General features: G+C 39.7%; 1 protein-coding gene across 3 annotated transcripts in view; it reads left to right on the top strand.

The window, feature by feature from the left end:
• The first annotated feature begins 294 nt into the window (after window positions 1–294).
• TRPC7 (transient receptor potential cation channel subfamily C member 7) overlaps window positions 295–24048 on the top strand; it is a 69440-nt gene continuing 45686 nt past the window's right edge. The window contains exons 1-2 of one of the 3 annotated variants that reach the window (XM_085591292.1): window positions 295–5342; window positions 23594–23776. In XM_085591292.1, coding sequence (XP_085447418.1) covers window positions 4479–5342; window positions 23594–23776 — 1047 coding nt within the window. In that variant the 5' untranslated portion in view covers window positions 295–4478. The remainder of the gene's footprint in view (window positions 5343–23593; window positions 23777–24048) is intronic. The other 2 variants (XM_077786685.2, XM_021549466.3) reach the window with 2 other exon arrangements.

The raw sequence follows: 24048 nt of genomic DNA, 5'->3' as shown, positions 1-24048 counted from the left end.
CTCTCATATACACCTTTACAGCTCTGGTTCAAGGCCATGTGTAAAAACTCCAGTTCAGCCTTTTAAGGCACTTGGGTCTTTGAACATTTTCTCCAAGCCCAGCTCCAGGTGGTAGCCCTGCCCTTCCAGAGGTTTTTGTGTGGATCTAGGGAGGGAACAGAAGGTCTTGAATGGCAGAGTCTGGAGCACTGTGGAAAGGAAGGTCAAGGAGAGGCCATTTGCTGGAATAAGCTCCATGTGAAGCAGCTCAGCGTCTTTGTTATGTTCACCCTGTCCTACATGTTGGCACCCAGATCAGTTAGGAGAGTGTGGCTGCAAAAAAATGAGAGTTTCAGCTTCAGTGTGTTTCTAACGCCACCACATTAAGAAGAAATCTCATGTTATGCCATGTTCCCCTCTCAGACACTGAGTGTCTCAGCACCATCAGAGCCAATTGCAAGGACCTGCTCTCAGCCACTTTAATTAGAAACTGAAGTGCTCCCAGAGGAAGATTTGTTATGAGCTAAATCACCTTTCAGAAAGAGCTATTCTTCTCCACTCCCCACAGGAGTCCAGACATCTTGTGGCTCCCTCAGCCATGGAAAGTTGGATGTGCTTTGCTGCAAGCAGTACTCAGACCCTGAAATTTTTAATTTTCTTTTCCCGGACCATTTTGTCTTCAAGAGCACTGCATGCATTGGCATCCTTTCCTAGAAAAACACAGTATTTAACTGCAGTGCCTGATGAGTTTGATCACTAGCTGTCTCAATAAAGTATGCAAATACAGAGTCATTTCAATCCAAAGCACCTTTGAAGAAAAATGGAAAGATAAATGCAATCAAGTCACAATTACTTTTATTAAGCGAGCACATTACACAGGCTCAATAAATATGCTTAGTTCTAAATCTGGCTGCACATAGCTGAAAAGCAGAATAGAACAAAGTGTTGAGTACAGTCGTGACATTGCAGTTGGACTCAGTTTCCAAGAGCTTCAGCTGATGCATGCATTGCTCTTTGCTTCTCTTGTCATGATTTAGTGCTCAGGTCAAGCATAATTATAACTTTTTTTTTTTCAGAAGGGGATTTGACAGCTGAGCATATCTAATTAAATTATTCAAAGTTAAAAGTGTAATTTTTTATTCATCTCTACTTCTCTATAAAGGTGATAAAGAGTGATAGCTGAGATATTGATCTTCTCTGCTGATGAGCAAGGGGGTGGGGGGGGTCATAATTCATCTGAGGTGAAGCCCTCTGGGTGATGTGCCCTTAGCTGCAGGAGTGGAGATCAGCTCTGTGCTGTAGGGACATCCCTGCAGAACATTTATGGCAAGATAAATATTGGATAGTCATTATCTTTGTGAGGAGCAGGTGTTCTTTCCTGTTTCCTCGTTTTCTGATGCAATTTTTATCATCAGAAACTGTGAATGAAACCACTGTTCTCTCTGAATTGAAGAAAGTGAAATGAAGGTCCTTTTTTTCTGGCATATTTCTGGCACATACAACAAGCAGGTGTGAATTAGCTCTAAGCCAGACTCCAACCTCTTTTTAGGCAAAAATCTTAACTAGGCCAACAGTAATATTTTATGGGTTCATGTTTACTTTGGGTGTGATTATAAGGCTGCCTGTCCCATCTATCTGGGTTGTCCTTTACAGGTAATAACATAACTGAAAAGTTTTTCTAACAAAAAAAACAAAAACAAAAACAAAACCAAAAAAAAAGTAAAGTATCAAGAACTGTACTTCTACATCAGGAAAATATCTAATAGATTTCTTTCTGTTGGAAATTATAGATATTTCTGTTTTGCTTCCAGCACTGACACTTAAATATAACAACAAATATAAGGTTGCCAAATGTTACCATACATGGGTTTTGAATATCAAAAAAGCCCAGTGGAATTCCTCCAGCTTGAAACAGCTAATAAAATTAACTCTCCTAAAATATTCAGGCTTGTGCAATCCTGCTGCACTCATGGCTGGTTACTGAGCACCTACCTGGGCTGGACTGCTTTCCCCTTGATCCCAGCAATGATGGCTTAAATCATCACCAGCTCATCCTTTCAAGTTTCTTAACATTTTAATAGATTTAATTCAACACTTATGAACTCCCAAGGCTGTAAATTTTTAAATTGCTTTCTGGTTCTATAACTCCCCACTTAACAAATTCACAGCTCAGAAGTGTTTCTTTGCATGTGTAGTCCTTGCTTAAACTCAGCAAGGTTTCACTGTGTGTTTAAAATGTAAATGCTGTCCTGAACAGCTAAGAACAGGAGGTCCAGTTTAGAAAAGCATTTGTGTATATGGTCAAACACTTCTTTTTAACCACATGTTACTCATCCTGGCCTCGCTGGAACTGCTTCTGAGATGCAAGCTAACTGCAGAGGAAAATACATGTGTGTGTGCATATATGTTTCCAAAATTTGAAATCCAGTGATCAATGAAACTTAGAGTGTTGACTTCAAAGGGCCCCAAATTTACCGCATGCATTTTTTGGCTTTAGAGAACTCTATATCCCTGTCAGATATGTTAATTGCATACTTTATTTATTTGGTTGTTATTGTTTTCTCTTATAGTAAATTTCATATAGTCTAGGGAGTTAATTCACTTAACCATATTTCCTTCATTATTTTTGTATCCTTCATCTCTGTGTGCTTCTTCAACTTCAAAACATAGTGGAAGGAAATAGTTTTAAGAGTCATACAGCACTTCATCTATCAGTGGAGCCTGGGATGATATGTTCAGTTCCTACTTGCTTTTATTAAGAAGTTACAGTGACACATCAGAGCCTGGGGGGAGATGTTCTCGATTATGAGCTGCTGTTTCAGCTTTGTGTGGTCACAAAATTGGTTTATTAGGATTTGTTTAAATTTTAATGTAACTCAAAAAATTGCTGCAAAATTTGTTTGAAACTCTTCAGTCCAGATCAGCACAAACGTGATGAATTAAAAGGATAGATACATAAGTATATATTTGTTCCAGATGAACAGCTACCTTGAGAATTTTGGTGTCCTGGATCTTTAGGTATTTTGGGTTTCTGATACTCTGTGTTTTACCAGGTTCTTGCTGGTTCCTTTACTCCTTTGTTACCTATTCTTGAAGGCAATGTACCTTCTCCACTTTCTCTCCTGGCACAGTTCCCTCTCGTCACTCACTGCAGAACTTTCCAACTTCTGTAGTCTTTTTTCAGAGCCACACATGAACTTTTCATTGACTGAAGGTCATAACTGACTTGGAGAGCAGATGGAGTGTGAAAGGATGAACCTTTGCCACCCACCGAGCATTAACACTTGCTTATTTGTTACATCTGTCCACTGCAGCTCAGAGGCTCCTGAAATGTTTTACCCAAGTGATTTAGGACTTGCTATAGGGCTGAGTGCAAATGTTGTCTGTGAAAGCAGTGTTGTTTTTACCTTTTTACTCAGGCTGAATGTCCAGTGGGCTTTGGATGGCTATTAACTCCACTTGCTTAGACTCTAAAAGGCACTGTGAGTGTGTTGAAGTGCTGCTGCAAAAATTTTTTTTAAAAGAGCAACATTGAGACAGCTCTGAATGCAAAATGTGAATGTTTTAAAGGCACAAATACATTCAGAATTTCCATTTATTTCATACAACTGTGTATTTCTCACCCATGAGACCAACTGCACATAGCATTGGACTTTGGGACTTTCAGAGAAGGTGGAATAAGAATAGTTTGTCTTCATATCACCAGCTCCAAGTGAAGGGCATTTCAGCCATGTAATCAGTGGGGAAATTTATGACCCTTTTTCTTCTGCCCTCTGTTTGTGGTGAGATACCTGTGTCTTGTATTTCTGAAGTAGCTCTCTGAAACATGCTTACTGGAGACTGATGTGACACTATATCAGGAGTTATTCCTGTGTTTTTCTAGACCCTCCCCCTCCCCTGGATTTAGGTATTTGTACTTGAAGTTGTGACCAATTGTATTTCAGTAAGAAATTAGACAGTTCAGTATTAAACTCTCTAGATCAGGAAACAGAAAAATGGTATTATGTACCTTGAAAAAAAAGCAGGGAATGAATAGTGGCTTCTTGTACCAACTGAATCTTAGCAGAATATGCAATATAATTATCCTTGTTACTTTGCGCTTAAAATTAGAAACATATAAACTTCATGGAACATAGTTTATTGGCCTGATCCAAGGTCTATTGACAAGGGGGAGTCCTGCTAAGTTGCTTTAGGGCTCATGCCTTCAAGGACAAAATTCAAGAAGAGTAGTTCAGAGAAATACTGTCATGTGTATATTAATCCTAAATACGATGTAAGGAAGTTCTAAACAATACAAATGGAAATTTATATATATGTGCAATTTTTTTCCAATTTATCAAATTAAGGCTGTGCTGAGCATCCTTGCTGCAATCAGAAAGGGTGAGCAAATCACAGGAGAGCTTGTCTTTTGTTCAGAAGCTAATCTTTATTCCACATGTGTCCTAAACGATTTTAAGTAACTGGCTCAGGCCATAAAAAGCTAGCCAGATCAAGTCATAATGACACATTTCCAACCTTACTTCAGATTCTGTGAAAGGATGACTCTGCTAGGATATAACCAACATGCCTTTCTGGTTTTCTGCAGGTTGAGACACGGCAATTCTAAAGACATGCATCGGAGGCACGCCACCCTTCGGGAGAAGGGCCGGCGCCAGGCCATCCGGGGCCCTGCCTACATGTTCAACGAGAAGGGCACCAGCCTCACCGCAGAGGAGGAGCATTTCCTCGATTCTGCAGAATATGGCAACATTCCTGTTGTGCGAAAAATGCTGGAGGAATCCAAAACCTTGAACTTCAATTGCGTCGATTACATGGGACAAAACGCCCTCCAGCTGGCCGTAGGCAATGAGCACCTGGAAGTGACAGAGCTGCTCCTCAAGAAGGAGAATCTCGCCCGAGTCGGGGACGCGCTGCTGTTGGCCATCAGCAAAGGCTACGTGCGCATCGTGGAAGCAATACTGAACCACCCCGCCTTCGCACAAGGCCAGCGCCTCACGCTCAGCCCTCTCGAGCAGGAGCTGAGGGATGATGACTTTTACGCGTACGATGAAGATGGAACTCGGTTCTCCCATGACATTACCCCCATCATACTTGCTGCCCACTGCCAGGAGTATGAAATTGTTCACATCTTACTTCTAAAAGGTGCGCGGATTGAAAGGCCACATGACTATTTTTGCAAGTGCAATGAATGTATGGAAAAGCAGAGGAAAGACTCCTTTAGTCACTCTCGCTCAAGAATGAATGCCTACAAAGGATTAGCCAGTGCTGCTTATTTGTCTCTGTCCAGTGAAGACCCTGTCCTTACTGCTCTAGAGCTTAGCAATGAACTGGCCAGGCTAGCCAACATTGAAACTGAATTTAAGGTAACTCACCACTGTGCCTTTTTCCTTGGGCTGAGATCATTCAGGCTATTGAGTAGTTTACGTGTTTGATCAAATTTTGGGCTGCTGTTTGAGAGGTGGGGGAGTAAAACTGGCAGAGACTGCCAGATGTGTTAGCTATGCATAGTTTCAGATCGCTGTCATTCTCCAGTTAATAAATGCTTGGAACTGAACATTGCCTATTACAGCAGAAGCTTAAGTTTCTGTGTTGCACACTGTGATTGCTTAGAATCTCTAGTTTGCAGCAGGAATAAAAATTAGATTATTCAAAAAATGGAGACTCATTTTTTGTAAGAAAGGTAAGTCTTTTAATTGAGCAATCTATTTTAGAGGCAGAGTTCTGGAGACTGTTTTAAGAATCCAGTACATCTAGTTCTGCTACAATGATAAAAGGTATAAATCAAGTTTTGATTGTCTGTAAAATAATTTAAACTGCATTGCATCTTTATGGTTTGGTGCTGCATCTATACATTATGAATTGCATGAAAAAGGAAAAGAGAAGCAATCAATAAATAGCTATGAAGTTTATCATCATGCCAAACATAAGAGTAGAGCTTGTGGAAGTCTCTTACAAGTTATTTGAGATTTCCATTATCATAATGAGTTTGTAAATGTCCAATGCCATTTGCAGTATTTCTGTATGTCATTTACATGATGTAAAGAGCATTGTCTTCCTTTCTAATATAAATTAGTCATTAAACCCCTCATTTTCAGTGGCTCAGCCATCAACATTAGAATTTTTTCTGACTTATGGCTATTGTGCAGCTACAATCAAGATCAGTGACTCTGGTGTAATAAAGTCCACGTTGTGAGTACACTGGGGCAGGATGCTCACCAGGAATCCTTTATTTCTAATTAAGAAAACTATTCATGTGTTAAAGCATCTGTTTCAGGGTTTGTAGCTCTATACTACAAAGGACTGGGGAGGAGATCATCCCCACCCTGCACCAGACACTGGTGGGGCTGCCTTGAATCCCAGGTTCAGTTTTGAGCCCCTCACTCCAAGAAAGACTTTGGGGTTCTAGAGCAGGTCCAGAGAAGGGCAACAGAGCTGGGGAAGTGTCTGGAGCAGACGTCTGATGAGGAGCAGATGAGGGAGGTGGGGGGGCTGAGCCTGGAGAAAAGGAGCCTCAGGGGGCACCTTCTCAGTCTCTACAGCTCCCTGAGGAGGTTGTAGCCAGGTGGGGGTTGGTCCTTTCTCACAGATAACAAGCAACAAGAGTAACAGCCTCAAATTGTGGATGTTAGGAAAAATCTCTTCACAGAGAATGGGGTCAAACCCTGGAAGAGGTTTTCCAGAGCTGTGTCACCATCCCTGAAGGGATTTAAGAGAAGGGTAGATGTGTCACTTGGGGACATGGTTTAGTGGTGACCTTGGCAGTGCTGTGTTTAAAGCTGGATCTTAGAGGGCTTTTCCAACCTAAACAGTTATATGAATCTCTGCTCTCCAATTTAAAAGTAAGAAGAAAACATATTCTCAGGCTTTGCAATCCTTTAGTAACTCTAACAGGAAAAAAAATCCCAAACCACTGAAATCTTTCTGGCAATAAAATCAGAGTAAAATTTTGCAAACTTTTTTTGCCCGTGTGCATCAGAATGCAAGGATACAATAATTTGAGAAGTTTTATTTGGATTCAATCTGACTAAAGCAAACTCCTTGGGCTCAGTGAATCCAGCTGTTTGAGTGAGGGTTGCTCCAGTGTGAAAGCACTGGAGGCTCATGCCCACACTTAACAACAATAATATCTCATTAATGCTCCAGCTTCTTTTCACAGACAACTGTATGTTGAGAGGAGCATTAGCAGCCTCAAGCATGGCATGCCTGTCAGTCCTGATAAGTGTCCTGCTGCAGAAGAGTAAATCTATTTCTACCAGAATCCTTCCATTTGTTCCTGGAGCTGCCAGCGGGGTTGGTACTGGCACTGGCAGGTGCACGAATCCTCCAGGAGCAAACCAACAATCCAATATTGAAGAGCTCCACGGAGGTCATACCTCTGCACTGGCAAATGGATGGCAATAAATCAATACCAGGAAAAACACCAAAACATTAGAAACCATTGGGCAAATGACTGCATTTCCAGGTTTTCCAAGTTCATTGTCTTATTGGAAGGGTCTGTGCAGCAGACATCCATACATGTTAGTGAAGTACCTACCCATAGCATTAGTTTGCTTCAAAGATTTCACATTCCTTTAGTATATTAATTCTTCCAGAAATAAGAAATTTCTCAAGATTCTAATGTATTCTCACTGTAGCAAAAAAAACCTCAGAGGTATGTATTTATGTAAAAATATTTATTCTTATTAACATAATCAGTGTGATGTGAAATAGGGTATTAATAAAACAGTGGGGGATTTTTCACAGAACATGACAATTTAATAATTTATTTTCAGGAAAGAACACAATTGCTGAAAAAGTATTTAGAAGCCCACAAATTAAGAAAATTTATTAAATTAGCCAAGTTCTAGAGAGTTTTTTGTGACTAAAATAGAATTTTCCCAGAATCTTAATATGTTTGATTCCTGAAGTTCTATAATTAAAACTGGCACTCAACAGATTTATAAAATGATCACTTGGGATTATTCAAGAACATTATTTAAAAATTATGTGCAATTGCAGAAATGCAGTTTTCAGGAGGTACGAAGAGTCCTTGAAATGGAAAGACACAAAATTTTAATAATGTAGGTGGACAAATAGTAATTTAGTAACCTCTGAAGAAACTGCTAGCATGAGCTAATTAAAATATAAATGCAGTGCTTCTCGCCTGCTGCTTGCTGCCCCAAATCTCTTATGCAATAGCACCTTTCAGCACATCAAAATGAGAAGCCAATACATGTGCTATTTTTTTAGAGAACATGAGATTTTTAAAACAAGTTGCCTCTTTGTGCAGAGAAATGTGAAACAAAACAGCCACATGGACCACTTTAAAGAAGAAAACTTGTGTTACCTGTGGTAGGCCAGTTTATCCATTATTTTGGTTTTTTGCTGTGGCAGAAGCTGAATAGATTTTTATCACCCTAAATTGCTAAGATTCAGTAACATGCTGCAAAGCTGATGAAACAGCTTTGCAAAATGTTGCCAGAAACCAAGTTTTCTTACTAACTGTATAAAAAAAATTGCTATGAAATATGTAGTCCATTAGTCTAGAAATAAATAAGGCCCCTTCCTCAAATAAAATGAAAAATACGGAACCGTTTGTTTCTATGAAAATACTATGTAGAATTTTCTATGTAGAAATGGTTGGGTGGGAAACCCCCAAGAGATGGATTTCACAAGAGAGAGAAGCAAACATCAGAGTCCCTGTGTATGTTTGCAGGTCTTTATACAATGATATTGTCCTGTAGTGGAGGCAGCCCAAGTTAGAAAAAAAGTAACCTTAATTGAGTGCTTTGTCATTTATGTATATCCCACTTGAAAGCTCAAAATTAAGAACCAGTTCATGACTTTCTCTCTCTTTCTAGTTTTAATTTTATGTTTTAAAATAGCAAACCAATAGCAAAGGCAGTACAGGCTTGGGGCCTCATTTAGTCCAGTGGATGGGTCCCTTCTTCTGCATCATCCTTGGAAACACAGAGAAAGGGAGGATCCCATGTGGATTGAAGGGTTCCAAGTGACCATGCTTCTGCAGAGTGTAGGAAAAACTGAGTAGGAAACTGAGGGACACATCAATTAAAAAATCAAAAGTACAATTAAAACAAATATAGGACAAGGCTAATGTGCTTTGTAGTTTTCCATGAAAGGTGGAGAACAGATGTTAGGCTAATGATTAATATGTGAAGCTGTTTTGAGGGAGAAAGCATTTATCATCAGTCTAGCAGAGCTAGGATCCCCCCAGTCCACACAGGAAGAATTCTCCCCTCTCATTCTTCCTTTTTTGCAAAAAAACCCCATCTCTGTACATTCCAATTCTGCCATCTACCAGAGGATTCTGTTTGTTTTGCTCATATAAATAAGTCTGATGTCACTTGCAGTATGAATACCATGGCCAGGATTTGTCCATCTGAACCAGTCATCACCCCTGAGCCAGGCTGATGAGAATTGCTCTCTTCTTTGGTCCAGAGAAATCCATCTCCCTCGTGGCAGCTTGGTGTGAAAGCATATGCAGATGTCTGCACAGTCACCAGCTGTTCACAGCCAGGTGATTCGTTTCCAAGACTGGAATATTAAAAGCAGTGTCAACAGAATCATTTATATATGTCTATCAAAAGCCTTAGGAGACTGAATTTCTAGCAAACAGCCTGCAGGAAATGCCTTTGCAACTGTCTTTAATAGCAGCATCAGCTTAATATTAATGTCCACAATGTGGAAACTGAGTGAAACCCAGAATAATAGTTCTGTTTACTTTTTCTAAAGCAGTGACAGTGTACTCCTTTTTCTAGTGAGATGCAAAGCCAGGACTGTTTTGCTTCCTTGCATGCTCTCAAGTTAGACCACATGCTTGTGTGTGTCAGGAAGCATCCTTGTGATGAAGTAAATCAGGCAAATCATTACATTTAGCAATCCAGACAAATCAAATTAGAGACTCGCAAAGGAGGCTTAGGAAAGATCTCACCAACCATAAGCAGTAAATCAGATCTCAGCTCCTCTTGACTAAATTGTTACTAAAATCAAGATCAAAATCCCCACCTGGAAGACATATGGTGTGTGGTCTTTGTTTACTGCTCCCACCAACATTGTCAGTGCAATTACTACAGCAAAACATGTTTTGTTTCTCACTTGTATGTTTCTTACTCTCTCTTTTCCTCTAAAACACTTCCTCTAAAAGCTTTTGGGATCCAAAAGGAGGTCCTGGCAGTGAGCCTGCTCTCATGGGCAGGTGAGCATCAGGCCCAGGCTCAGCTGGCTGGGGGCCTGTGAGTGGCTGTGGGATGGGAGGCTGGTGGGGCAGCCAAGTGTGTGGATAACTGCAGGGATGAGCCTGCTGGAACTGCCTCTGGTTCCATTGGGGCTGCAGGGATGCAAAGCAGCTGAGGCTCAAATCCCTCCGTTCTCATGATGCTGAAAGAGTAACAAAACAGCCCTTGAGACTCTGTGAATTGTTAGGATGATCTGGCATTCCTCTTGCCTCAGTAAGTCAGCACCAACTTTTATTTTACCTTTTATTCTAACAATTTATAGTTATAAATTGTTAACTTCACAGGATATGCTTAAACTTTTTAAGATAAATTGCTTAGTCCATTTTCTCAGTATTTTTGGCTTCATGCTGCAGGGAGTTAAAAAAATCATTATTAGACTCTTGGTCTTTTGAAATGAGAGATAAAAAGATGGAAAATGCCGAACAGTGACGAGTGAAATAGTAGGAGAGGGAAATACTTTGAGAGAATGAAGTATAGCAGAGAACTTGGAAAGAGAAAAATACTTGAAAACTCTCAGACTGTAAACCAGCAAGGCTGCACTTATAAGCTCTGCTTCCTACCCAGGCTGAGCAGACTCTAGGCTTTGTTTGCTCTCAGGACTGACTGCTGGGAGCTGGTGCCTGCAGCTCATCCCCCACTGAAAACAGAAACTGGTGTGGGAACCTCCCTAATTAGCCTGATGAACATTCTTGTAAATCCATCACTTAATATTTCCGCTCTGACCCATTTTTCCTTGAGTGACCTTTTCATCTTTTCTAATCTCTGCCCTCAACATATTCTCTGACAGACATCTTGCTTCTGTTATGTTTGGGAATACTTTTTATGACTTACATTTTTTATTTCAGCAAGCTGCTTTTAAAGGCTTTAGTGTGTTTATATGGCATTTAAGTTTTCATTTAATTTTTCACACATTCTGTTCTTTTCTTTATTTTTTCTTCCAGATATGAGTCACATAATTTAAAGAGAAGTATTTTTTACTTAAGCAGCTTTCTTCTTTTTTCCTCATGTTTCACTTTGCTGGGTTTTAAGAAGAGAAGGCAGCAGCGAACTTCAGAAATTTGGTCTGGTAGGCAGAATGTACTCATTGCCTTTTACTACTGTTTTTACTTCTCTTGCACATCTCTCAGTCTTACCTAGTGCCTGTTTTTAAAATTAAACATCACCACTACAAGTGAGTATATGAACATCACTGCTCCAATTTTTTTTTTTTATATTAATTTTTCCAGGTCAATCTTTAGTAAGAGTATTATTTTTCTCTTAGGGATGGAGTCAGGGATGTGGTTTGGTGGTTTTTAACTTTTGAAAATAACTGATTCTTTCCCCCCCCTCTCACATACAAGCCAATTTTCCCCATTGCCATGAAAACATGCACATTTAGAACCTATGATTTTTTTATTTTAATTTTCACTTGTGCAAAGCAAATGGATAAACAGGTACAACCAATTAACTAACCAACTCATAGTACAGGAAAGAATCAAGTCCCAGTAAAGCAGGAAAACAAATTTCCTATTGTTACAAGTTTAACTTCTTGGAACAAATTAAGTATTAAAATAAGAGAGGAAATTAAAGGTGATAATGAAAATAGCCTGGGAGAAGGATAATATATTGAAGCCTTCTAGTGAAATCGGTTTTTGGCTCACTGAGTGGGACTCACTCTGTGCAGAAGGAACTCATTCTCTATGCTGTTCTTTTTCAGAGACAAATTCACTAATAATAGCTGCTCCACTGACTTTGTCTTGATAGCTAAATTAATTAATTGTGGTTACATTTTTCTAAGGATATGTAGAAGAGACTGTGGAAAAAGGATAGATATATATAGTCTTTCTGCCCTTAAAACCCACCAAATCTGTGACTCTTATGTTGCTCTCTACATATTTATAAACTAAGAAATATCCTTTATATTTTGAGAGTTGTTTTGGTAAGTGCTCTTTTTAGCTTTGGCGATTAAATAATTTTCTGCCTGGCATATTACCCAGGAAAAATGGTTTTAAAATGTTGCATGAGAAGAAAATCTTCAAAGCTTTTCAGAGGGGTGTAGGACCATTGCCAAAGTTGTGATGTCTGGAGCTGTCTTGAGAAATCCAGATTTGTATCTCTGTGAGTGAAGGTGTGTTAGCATCTGTCTGTGTCTGCTCACAGTCAAGCAGAGTGGTAGGTGATTCACAGTGAAGGGTACAACTCAGTCATCCACAGCCCACACCTGCACCTGGGAAAATCAAGACCATTTTTCATGGAAGTTGTAACAATGTTGGCAGCACAAGCCACTGAGCACTCACATAAAATTGGATAATGTCCACTGCCCACAAGGTTATTTCACCTACCTTAGGAGTGACATTGTTGTTAAAATCTCCCAGCTAAAAGAAAACCTTTTTAAAGTTATCAAAATACTTTACATGCAGGAAAAGGTTTTCTTTGCTTTCCTGGGGACCCAGCCCATTCTCTCTTTTGTAAGAGTAAAAGGGGAAAAAAAGAGTTTTTCTACACATCAAAGCATATACAATGCTTCAGTGTAAGAAAATGGAATATTTTAATTAATGCCTCAAGAGTTTTGCTCCCCTAAAAAAATCCCCAAAACTTGAAGGAAACTTTCAACATTTGAGGATGGTAAGACAGATGTAACCCTGGAAATATCTGACTCTCCCAGATAGTATAGCTGGGGTACTTTTGTTTCCTGTGATGCTACTGCGAGTAAGATTTTTGGCAATGCCAGTGTGCACACCATCAGTGCAATGTTTATTACCCTTTACAGCTCCCTGGGAAGTCATTTTTAGTCCTACTCAGTTAAGGATGAGCAACATTGCAACTGCAGCACTTACATCTCACTGCTTCCAGCTTGATTGAACACGTCCCTGGAGCAGGATTTTAGTTTAGGTGAGCAACAGACATGATCATAAAGATATAAAATAACGTAGAATCCTCTTATAATCATTAATGGGAGGAAACATCTGGGAAGCAGAGAGCAATAGAAAAGTGTCATATAAGGAAGTAGCACAACAGTTGCCTCACAACTGCCAAGCAATTCAGAAGCATTTTTACATAAAAAGCTTTTAAGCCAATCACTGTGATGCTTAGGCAGGTAGAAAATTAAGTGTAAAATCTGGAGCCAGTTGGAATTCCTTTAAGGTAATTTTCCTCCAGGGATTTCAGTGTTTCCTTACAAATAAGTAACCCATCCTCCACCAAGAGCCCATTTCTGAGGAACAGGAAAATCCCTATACAAATAATTTAGAAATACTTTCAAAGTTTAAATATAAAAAGTTCAGCTTATCACAATCTTATTATTGTCACATTTTGATCTTTATAACAGCTTTAACATGGGAGAAAAACTCAGTAGCTGGCAAAATCATGACCCATTTGACCATCATCTTCAGATTTGTTGAAGCCATGATTTCACGCTCATCCTTGGAAAGAATGATGTGCAGTGAAGCAGTGGGGTGACCAGCAGGTCTGATCCAAGGCTGCCCCCTGCTCTTTATACAAATGAGGAATAACATCTCACATCTCAGACCCATCACAGCAAGGCGTGATGGGCTGGCGTTTCGTTAGGTGGGATTGATCCCTAGCACAATCTCTCCCAAAGATTGGGATTCTCCCACAGAATGAGCCTTTGTCTCTCCAGTCTCTAAGCAATAAAGGTGAGACAAGCCCCTCTGTGCCCCCTCCTGCTGTTCCCTGGCTGCCCTGTCCCAGCAGCGGGGCCTTTCCATGGTGCTGGGCCGGAGCATCCCGCCTTCCCTGCCAGCTCTGCTGCCAGCTGCTCGGGAGTCTGATCAGAGGGACTCTGATTTGGCCACCTGCCTGTGTTTAGTTAACAGTGACAGAGTGTTTTCCTTTCTTGCCCACTGAGCGTGGAAGATAAAATGAGCCCTGGTGCTCAAACTGGTGCATGCTGTTGGTGGCAGTGCAGTGAGGAGGGCTCCTGCTGCCCTGAGCTGGCTCTTGGAAAGGAAAGGGTTATTGGGCTTTTCCATCCCAGTCACTGGGTCCTCTGCAGGGTGCTCAGAGCTCATCTGACTTTGAGCTTGCCCTTACACACTCACCACTCATCTAAGAGAATTTTCTCAGCGTACTTACTGATATAAAATGACACAGCAACACAATTCCCCTTCTTCCTCCCCTCAGCAATGAGTGGTACCAAGAGAGGTCCACCTTAGAGCACCAAAGATGAAGATATTTTTCAGAAGGCAAAAATCCAAATCTTGTTGAGGGAAACAGACAGAAAAGCCTGTGATCACTACTCTAATATCAGTCCAATGCAACATTGGTAAGCTTTGCATTTCATTAGTACCACCAAGGGGCCAACTATTCAGCTGGTATCAGCACTGAGTTTTGGGAATAGTTAGGAGCCAGGAGGTTTATCATGAGCAAGATGACTCCTTTCCAGACAGTGCTGCTCGTTATCCATGTTGGGAAGGGATATCTACTGGAACTACAAATGAGCATAATGAGGATGATTGCTCAGAATAGAATAATGATGTTAGATCGGCAGATGGGAGAATGGAGGCAGGTACGTTTATCCAAGGCACTGCAGGGAATCAATATCATATTAATGAATGTAAACGAAGTAACACATTCTGAGGATCTCAAGTCTGAGATCAAATAGGATGCAGATGGGAAGTGATTTAGTTTATCCCTCATTATGTTGTTAATTTTTGTTATTGTAGATAATTATAATGAACTTATCCTCACTGAGTCCAAGCAGACTATTCAGAGAATTGTGGATGAATAGTAATGGTATACAAACAATTTCATTTTGCTTTAAAATAGTGCTAGGTACTGTAGTATCTATTTTTTTTTTTTTTTTTTTGCATTTACATGATCACAAATGGCAATTTTCTGGAATATAATTAGTTGCAGGGAAATTGTCACCAGTGCAGAAACAGCTCATTGCCCACTGGGTGCCATTTTATTCTCATTGTCCAAACTCCAGGATCTGAACTCATTTCAAAACAAAGAGGTATAATTATCCACTTTGTATATTAATATTTCTGCTCAAGAAGGTTCTGCAGCTTGACTTCTAAATCTGCTCTTGTCAGAGACAGGACAATTTCCATATGGTCAAGAGTGCTCTGTACCAGGACTCAGCAGCTGGGATAACATTATTCCAAAGTGCTTGGTTGCTGCTTATGTGCTGTGGGAACCACAATTTCACCCACTCTGATGCTTGTGACCAGTTTTATAAGAAGTTCTCCTTGCTGGACGTTAAGAAATGTGGTACTTGGCTGTTTGAGACCTGGAAAACATAAGGTTATTTCAATTGTTAATATCACTTGCATCGTGGCTTGCAGTTAAGCCAACATTCACTTGCAGGATGGATTTAGGAGGAGTCTTTTTCCTGATATACACGTGCTGCTTGTAGCCAAAATTCCTGTGAGAGAAGGTACTCATAGCACCTTTGAACTCATAAGTGTGCTCCTTAGCAAGTTGTAGGTGCCAAATTTACCTCAGCCTAAGGGATAAATGAAACTATCTTAAGCAAACAATCACTTTTAATTTAAATCCATTATTTTCTGCTGGTTTTTTCCCATCTGATTTTCAGGAAACACAGAGATTTCAAGCAGCTGAGCTGAAAAGAGCCACACATTTGAGAAAGAGCAGCTAATTCTTTTAGTGAAAGGAAGCTATTTCATCTCAAATTGTATAGTAAATAGAAATCTTCCCCAGTAAAGCTTGCAACAAAGAGACCAGGAATGTAATATACATGGGAAAATGTCAGAGAAAAAGTATGGATGATATGAGAAATGAGAAGCTTGGCCCAGAGGTAACTTTGTGTTTTGATAAATCTCTCACATCAGAGTTGCAGAATGACTAGAAAGGAGGCTGTGGTGAGGTGGGGATGGCCTTTTCTGCCAGGTAACCAGTGATTCTCAGTGTCATATCCCCACAATAGGAGAGAACAAATGTTTGAATGCCATGCAGAGGAATTTGGGGCAATGCATTGCATCATCATGAGCTTGACTTTGCAACAGATCCTAAACTCTTCTTCAACCAGGAAATCATCAGAGTGTTATTTTGAAATGCACAGTTTGCATTTAAAGGGAAGCTGTTGACAGGACACTGGAGACAGGCCCTCTCCTTGGCCACATTTGTGTATTCCCCACATTTGGCATGCACATTTCACTAATACCTCTATCCTGTTTATGAGATATGCAGGGACTTGATAGTTTATCTTCTGAAAACAGGTGTTTCATCAGAAGCATTCAAATGAGCTAGGGAAAATCTGCAAGAAAAAAAAACCTTTTACTTAGTTGAGGAATCAAAAGCTGTGGCTTATTTGTGATCTGTGTTTGAAAACTAGCTGAGGTGATAGGAAAGAGAAGTACCTCAAGCATCAAATGACATTTTATGTTGAAAAGTTTCTATGCCAACCTTGAGACTTTAAATTTTCTCATTTTTAAAAAAAAATTGTAGACCAGTATAATTTCTGTTTTAGGCTAATGAAATATTTTAAGAGACTTGGAATGGGGTGGTAGCTCTCTGCTGAATAGCACTGATGTTCCTGCACTGGGTGCTCAGTAATGGTACCTGTCAGGCTGAAGGTGACTTTGGGGGAGAGGAGTAGAGGAAATGGAGGTGTTTTTCTGGCAACTCATTAGGTATGAAAAGAAAGACTGTATTCTGTTCAGGGTGAGAACTTTGGATAAGTCAAATCATCCATTCATTTCAGTGTAGAGGGAATTCTGAAACTTAAGTTTCAGATAGTAAAGAAAATCAATAGAAGTAATAAAAAAGGCTGAGAGTGGACTGATTCTGAAATTTCTTATGTTAGGGAATCTAAAAATCTGGTTGAAGAGTCAGGAATTGTGCTCAGTCTCAGTCCTTAACTTTCTTTAAGGATTTATGTTTCTTTCCTGCCTTTGCCTCCCCAAATAATCAATCCATTAATTTTAGATTAAAAAAAAAACCCAGACATGTTTTAAAGGAATTGTTCCAAGGGGAAGTCAAAGTAAAGTATTTTTCCTTTTCTAATATTTTTATTGATGGAAAAGTGGCTTCCAAAATTTATTCATTAGTTTTGGTCCAACAGTAGCTACATTTATCAAAAATATTAATAATTTCACAGAGGGTATTATTGGTAGATTTTGTAAGAGCTAGAGCAGAAAAGAGATAAAGTACAAAAGATAGAAATGAAACAGGGAGGTGCAAACCTGTCCTTTCTGCTGCTTTTGATTGTTCACACTTCAAAGTTCTTGGAATGTTATTGCTGAAGATTAAACACATACCTGGACCTGCAAATGATGCTGCAAAAGCATGGTAACAAATTCTAAAGGATTTTTGACTCCACAACTAGAATTACTACCATCATCTTGTCATGATTATTGAAGGATTTGATGTATCTCCCAGTCAATAGGTATAAGATGAAATCCATGTGGTTTGATTGATTCCTTACTGCTCTATCCCCTTGGTGGAGGCATATGCTCTCTTAAAGATGAGCTTCTGCAGTGCACATGAAGAGATGAATTACAGCTGGAAAGCTAAGAATAAAGAGACACTAAAAAAATTGTCTTATTGTAAATCAGTTAGTGCAACTGCCATTGACACCCTTGTAATGATGCAAGGGATGTTATTTCCATGGCTTGTTGGAAGTCAGAAAACCTTTGGTCCTCAATCAAATTACGTTGTTGTTTTCTGGGCTTCTTTGGAGAAGAATAATGTCAACACAGACAGCACTCTGGTTTGTCCTTGGGCTCTTATATTGGCTACATCTCTCATAGTGTCTCCTGATGGAATCTAAAATCCCCCTTTGCCTGGAGGCCCCTCTGCTCTGCCAGGCTGCAACCTGGCACTGCTCAGAGGACAAACCACGGCCTTGTTTATCTTGGCTCCATTTAGAAGGGTCCAAATTGCTTTGAAAGCAACAGAGTCACACTTGTGAAATGTCAAACTCTTGTATATGAACAGATTGCTTATTATATTATGCACGCTGGAAATTAAGAAGTCAAGGCCTGGATCATTTTGAAAATGAACCAAAGCATCTGTTCCTACCTCTAAAAACATTTAGCAACCTGCACCTGAGTGGGGAAATGTTTTAAATGAGCACTGGGCTCTAAATTCAGAGACATGGCCACGGGTATGTCACAATGTACCCAGAACTCAAATAATTCTCTGATGTGCTGCCACTTAAGAAGCAAGAGAACATAAACCAACTGGATGTGCTTTCTGGAAAATTAACTGTACAGCCTTGGCACAGACTGTGCACATAGGCATTTAGTCTGGAAACAATAAGAATGCACTCAGCTGTATTCAAAAGTGTCAGCAGCTGGCAAAGCTCTTTGGGAGGGGTGCTCAGTGCATTTCAGAGTTATGTGGCCAGGATCAGTGCAGGGCCCTTCCTCAGCATCTTCCCCCATCACCTTTCCTGCCACAGGCTTTGTGCTTCTTTTCACTCCCAAACCTATGGCCAGGCAAAGACACTGTAAATACCCAGAAGGAAATCTGTCCCACAACTTTTCTATACAGGCTTGTGCATATTTCATGTGATATCTAATTGGTAAATATTTATAAGCATTTTGAATATAACCATTTGATGCAATGGTTTATTTAACAATCTAATTTCAAATCTTGCATGAAATATTTCTGCTTTTTATCCCCCTCTTTTCGCTAAGCTTTGTTTTCTTTATACAATATTTTTTTACTTGGGGGAGTTTTCTGTTCATATTTACAGAATTACTTCTCCATATTTTTTTCTGCTGTCTCTTCTCAAAATGCTAATCTAAGCAATGCAGTATCTCTCTCCTTGTTATATGTGTATGTATGATGTAGATTAAATACAAAGAGCCAAGATCTCAAAGAAACATAAAAAGAGACTCTGTGCAATGCGCCTACAGCTTTAATTTGCACAGCAAATTTAATGCTACCCAGAAATGCCAGATAAGTTCCTGGTCTTATTTTTTTCTCATTTCACTTAACTTTCTTACTCAAACTACATCCCTCTGACCTGAAACAGTTCTTTTCTCAAAAAATCTGGTTGGTTTTGAACAGATGTGGAGACATGACAGAGTTCATTTAGAACATAATCAACAGATAATAATAGGGTACTTGCAGAAATTGCAGTGAATGACAAGTACCATCAGCCTTTTCAAAACAGCAAAATTAGACATTTTTAACTCCACATGCACAACAGTGTTAGAAGAAGCAGGAAATTACTAATTTGGAATCCTTTTGTTACATTCTAGTTTTTAAAAAATGATATTGTAACATTCTCAGGCATTATCCTGATCCTGCTCTGCTCACTGCCTCTATTGGAAATAAAATTCTCTTCCATGTGTTATTTGAAACAGAACTGGCTCTCTTGCTTACTTGCTTGTATCCCTCATCTTCCTCCCCAAGGCTTGACAGCACTCAGCCTGTCAGGACGAGGCCCCAGTGTCTCTCATGTATGATCTGCAATTTTCACTACTGTAAAAATCCATCTGGTTTATGAGCTTTTTAATCCTCAGACTTCCATAATATGGTGTCTAACTGGGGAGCTTGGGAAGGTTTGGGTTATTGTCATTGCCTGTGTCTGCTTCTGCTGCCCTGCCAGGAGACCCGAGCTGGATTTTGTGTTTCCAGCCCTGAGTTTCTGGCTGTGGTACAAGTCTGACCCTGCTTGCTGCCCACTGCCTGCCCAGGCTGGCAGCCAGGATGGTTCTCCACAAAACTTATTTAGTCAGTAGGGCTATGAAGTGCCTGGTTCAGGGCTTGAACCTGGCTGCCAGGGCAGTGGTGAAGTGGGGACTGTCCCTTTGCACCCCAAGACACAATGGCCATCTGCCCCTCGGTGTTCTGGCAGAGTCACAGAAGTCTTCAGGGCTTGTTACACCCTTGGTGTAACAAGAATCACAGAGAATCACAAAACAGTCTGAGTTTGAAGGGACCCACACAGATCATCAAAGTCCAGCCCCAAGAATCCCATCATGTTCCTGATAGTGTTGGGCTCCTTGAGCTCTGTCAGATGCGGTGCTGTGACCACTGCCCTGGAGAGCCTTTTCCAGTGCCCAGTCACCCTCTGGATGAAGAATATTTTTCTAATATCCCACCTAAACCTCTCCTGACACAGCTTCATGCCATTTCCCCAAGTTCTTTAACTGCTCACCAGTGTCTGGAAGTATATGGAAATGCATCCTTGTTCTTCTTCACCTCTTCCTCCTACCCCTTACTAATCTCTGCCCTTCCATCCACTGTCCCAGCACTCCTTCCTGCAGGGAAAGCAGCATCTTGCATGTTTCCAAATGTGTGAAATACAGACAAATGTGTGAAATACACAGTGCTGGCATGAACACCCATAGAGTTTGGATGCTGCTTGTGAATAAATCTCCTTGGCTTCCTTGGGATTTTTCCCGTGCGTCAGAACTCACAATTCAGGGTTTTAGATGCAGGTACAGAATTTTTTCTTGTGTCACCAGAACTGTGCTTTGCCAGCCAGGATCAGGAGAAGCATGGCTGTCAGATCTCTGTTAATCTCAGTTTTTAAGTAAAGAATAATGTGTGCTTGAGAGAAATACCTTGACATGAGGAGAGTCATTGAGTGTGTTCTCGCCATCATGGTGATCAGGATTTTCTATGATGAACTGTGAGCATTAAGGAGGCCAGAACAAAGATGACAAATGATTTTGTAAAAGGGATCATCAGAAGACACAGCAAGTTCAGTGATCTTTGAGACTTGTCTTAACAGATGAGCAGTCCCCTGAGAGATGTAAGCTGCCTGCCTGCCTGGCTGCAGAATTGCTGGAGGGCAGTTTATTTTTTTATTATTTTATTTTATTTTATTTTATTTTATTTTATTTTATTTATTTTCTTTGTACTGCCAATATCTTGGATAGGATGTATGACTGCTTGTGTCTACTTAAAAATCAGAGTAAAAAACTTTGAGGAAATCATCCATAGTTCCTACAAATGTACAGAACCAGTAAAAACATTAAGGTTGGAGATGTGCATAAAGTTGGATCTTGATAGAATTTTCCAGCTGGGAACCTGCCATTTGCAGGTGCTTTGGAAGTACTTTCCTAGTTGCTACTAAACATCTTTCCTTCAAGAAAGGAGAAGAGGGAAAATAAGCAAGTCTAATACAAACTAGTTGTTCAGATGATGTGGAAGTGGTGATGAGAATTACCTAAAATGTGCTGGTTGAGAGACAAGCTTGTGAATCTTGCAAACAGTACATAGAGAACGGTATTGAACCTCAGCAGAGTTCCCACCCTTGTTTTATTTTAAGCTGCTGGGCTAGTTAAGCATCTCCATTACCTGTAGGAACAAGGCATTTCATTCCCACCCTACATGTTTCCAGATCTATCTATATTTGCTGTCCTTCACTATTTCTGTAATTATTTTGAGGCCGATATTTTTGTTTGGGCATCTATTCTCTCAGTGAAGAGGTAAGCTTTCAATTTATTGAAATTAATCTTGGTGTGGGGAAGATTAAAGCATGGAATTGATTTGAGAGGAGTGCTTTGAAGCCATCAAATACAATCTGTCTTTCATTTACATTTCAGACTTTACCTCACCCTGTATTTGAAAACATTTACTTCACAAATCCTATCTATCTCCACAAAATGCTCAGGTACTAGATTTAGATGTAAGTGGACCATCATCTTCTGTCCGAGACATAAGAACATCTTAAATCTTAGTAGTGCTCTAGCTTGGCACTATTATGGGAGTCTTGGTGCCCCAGCTTCTGCAGTGGGGCATTCACCCAGATAAAGATCTGCTTCTTGTACTCTTATGTCTCCTCTTAATGAAGAGTTGAAAGTCTCACTCCTCTCTGTTAACAACACAATTAGAACACCTGGTCTGATTACAGCACTCAAGGACAGAGAATTCAGATCTAAACTTTTTAGATGCATAAGAGGATGTAAACATACAAGTTTCACCTTGCAGAAGGTGTCAGCAGTAAAATCCCTGCTATTCCCCAGCTGTCTTCAGCCCCTTCTCCCAAACACGGATCAGAAATGGCTTCTTCCCTCTCCTGTGAGAATGCCCCACTTGCAGCCCTGAGGGCCTTTCTTCTTCCCTGTGATTATTATTCTGTAATTATTCAAATATTCTGTGTTCTTCCCAGCTCTTCCATGCAAGAAAAGCAAAGTTGGGACACGCACACACATTCATGGTAGAAGTAACCTCAAACCTATGACAAAGCCATTAAACCAACTGATTTAAAAAATTCATTATCATCTCAGTTCTGAAGGGGAAAAACTGACCAAAGAAGTTAAGCCACCTCTAATTAAGTGTTTTAGACAGTGCTGTTCTAACTAATTAATGAATGTTTGTACAGTGCTTCGAGATCTTTGTGTAACAGGGAAGGCTAATATGTTGCTATGTGTAAATGATAGACTAGATAATTTAGAAAATACAGAAGCACAAAGCCAGGTCACCCTTATCACTTCATCATAGCCACGTTTAACTATCTTTTTCTTTTGGCTGATAGCTTAATTAGATAAGGTACTGAATTTAATTAACTCATCAAACCTGATTTGAAAAGACCTCTCAAATCAGTTAGAGCTTGTCTTATGCTTATTATTCCTATTTGTTGCATGGAGCCTTTAATATCACCATTTTGTTATGATATTAATGGTAGACTTAATTGTGTTCTAATTTACAACATTTACTCAGATGGTGGCACTTTTCTTGTTTTTTAAGTGTCAGCATGTGAAAATCAATCACAATTTAATTTAAGGCATGGAATTTACTCTTCTAGTCCTCTGTCAAGTCAGGTACAGGCTATCTCTTTCCCCACAAGTGTAATTTGAGTTTTCAAAGTGAAATTATTTTGCAGGAAATCATGTCGCTTTTCTGAAGTTCCATTTCTTGGAGAGGTGTTGTGACAATGATCATCTGGATGCTCTTTCAGGAATGTTTAACTAAATTCTAAGGTTTGAGGCTGAAGTTGGAATTGCAACTATATAATTCATTTGAACATATCTGTATGTGATGCTCCAGCTTGTTCTACCAGTCTGAAACTTCTTGAAAGTTATGAAATAAAGAATTACTAGGAAATAATCTAAACTGAAAATTTTGCTGTTTATTTTAACCTGTTAGCAGGACCTATTTTTTGGCCATATTTTTACATTCCTAGAGATACACCACACAGACAGCAGAGATCAACTGATTGCTAAAAATCAAAATTTCCCTAGAAATTATTTAATTGTTCTTTAAAATGAGTTCTATTATCATGCAAACTATGCTGCTGATAGAGACATTGCTAATTAAGTCTGGAGGAGTTCCTGTACTTTTGTGAGAAGCCATCAACATGCTGTGTAAATCAAATGCTTTCTTACTCTTCCAGGCAGCAGTTTTGCAGAAGTAACCTTGCTCACCATTGCTCTTTCTTTTTACATTTGGTGTTTGTAGCCCAGCCTTCCAGCACATAATTAAATACCTTTTTTTCTATTTTCCCTCAGAACGACTACAGGAAGTTATCTATGCAATGCAAGGACTTTGTCGTGGGAGTGTTGGACCTGTGCAGAGACACTGAAGAAGTGGAGGCTATTCTGAATGGAGATGTGAACATCCAGCTGTGCCCTGAGCACCACCGGCCAAGTTTGAGCAGGATTAAACTTGCTATTAAATACGAGGTCAAAAAGGTAAGCTCTTCCTTTGGGTCCCTGGGGAAAATGTCTTCACATTTAATTATGCTTCCTTGATGCCACCTGAAAAATAAACAAAAGGTAGATTTCAGTTGGACTACGACTGTCCCTAGAATTTTAGCACCTTGTGGCTTGATTTGCATTTTCTCACATTCTTTAATATGGAGAAGTTTATCTCCAAAGTGAAAAATAAATTCTTCTAGAAGTATTTGAAACAATTAGTCAGCCTTACAGAAGTGTGTTGTGTGAATGGAAAATGTTATTCTGGC

Source organism: Lonchura striata, chromosome 13 (genome assembly GCF_050655825.1).
Source record: "Lonchura striata isolate lonStrDom1 chromosome 13, ASM5065582v1, whole genome shotgun sequence".
NCBI classification, from domain to species: Eukaryota; Metazoa; Chordata; class Aves; order Passeriformes; family Estrildidae; genus Lonchura; species Lonchura striata.
The sequence above is the reverse complement of the archived record's forward strand: the minus strand, read 5'-3'. Positions and strand labels throughout refer to the sequence as shown.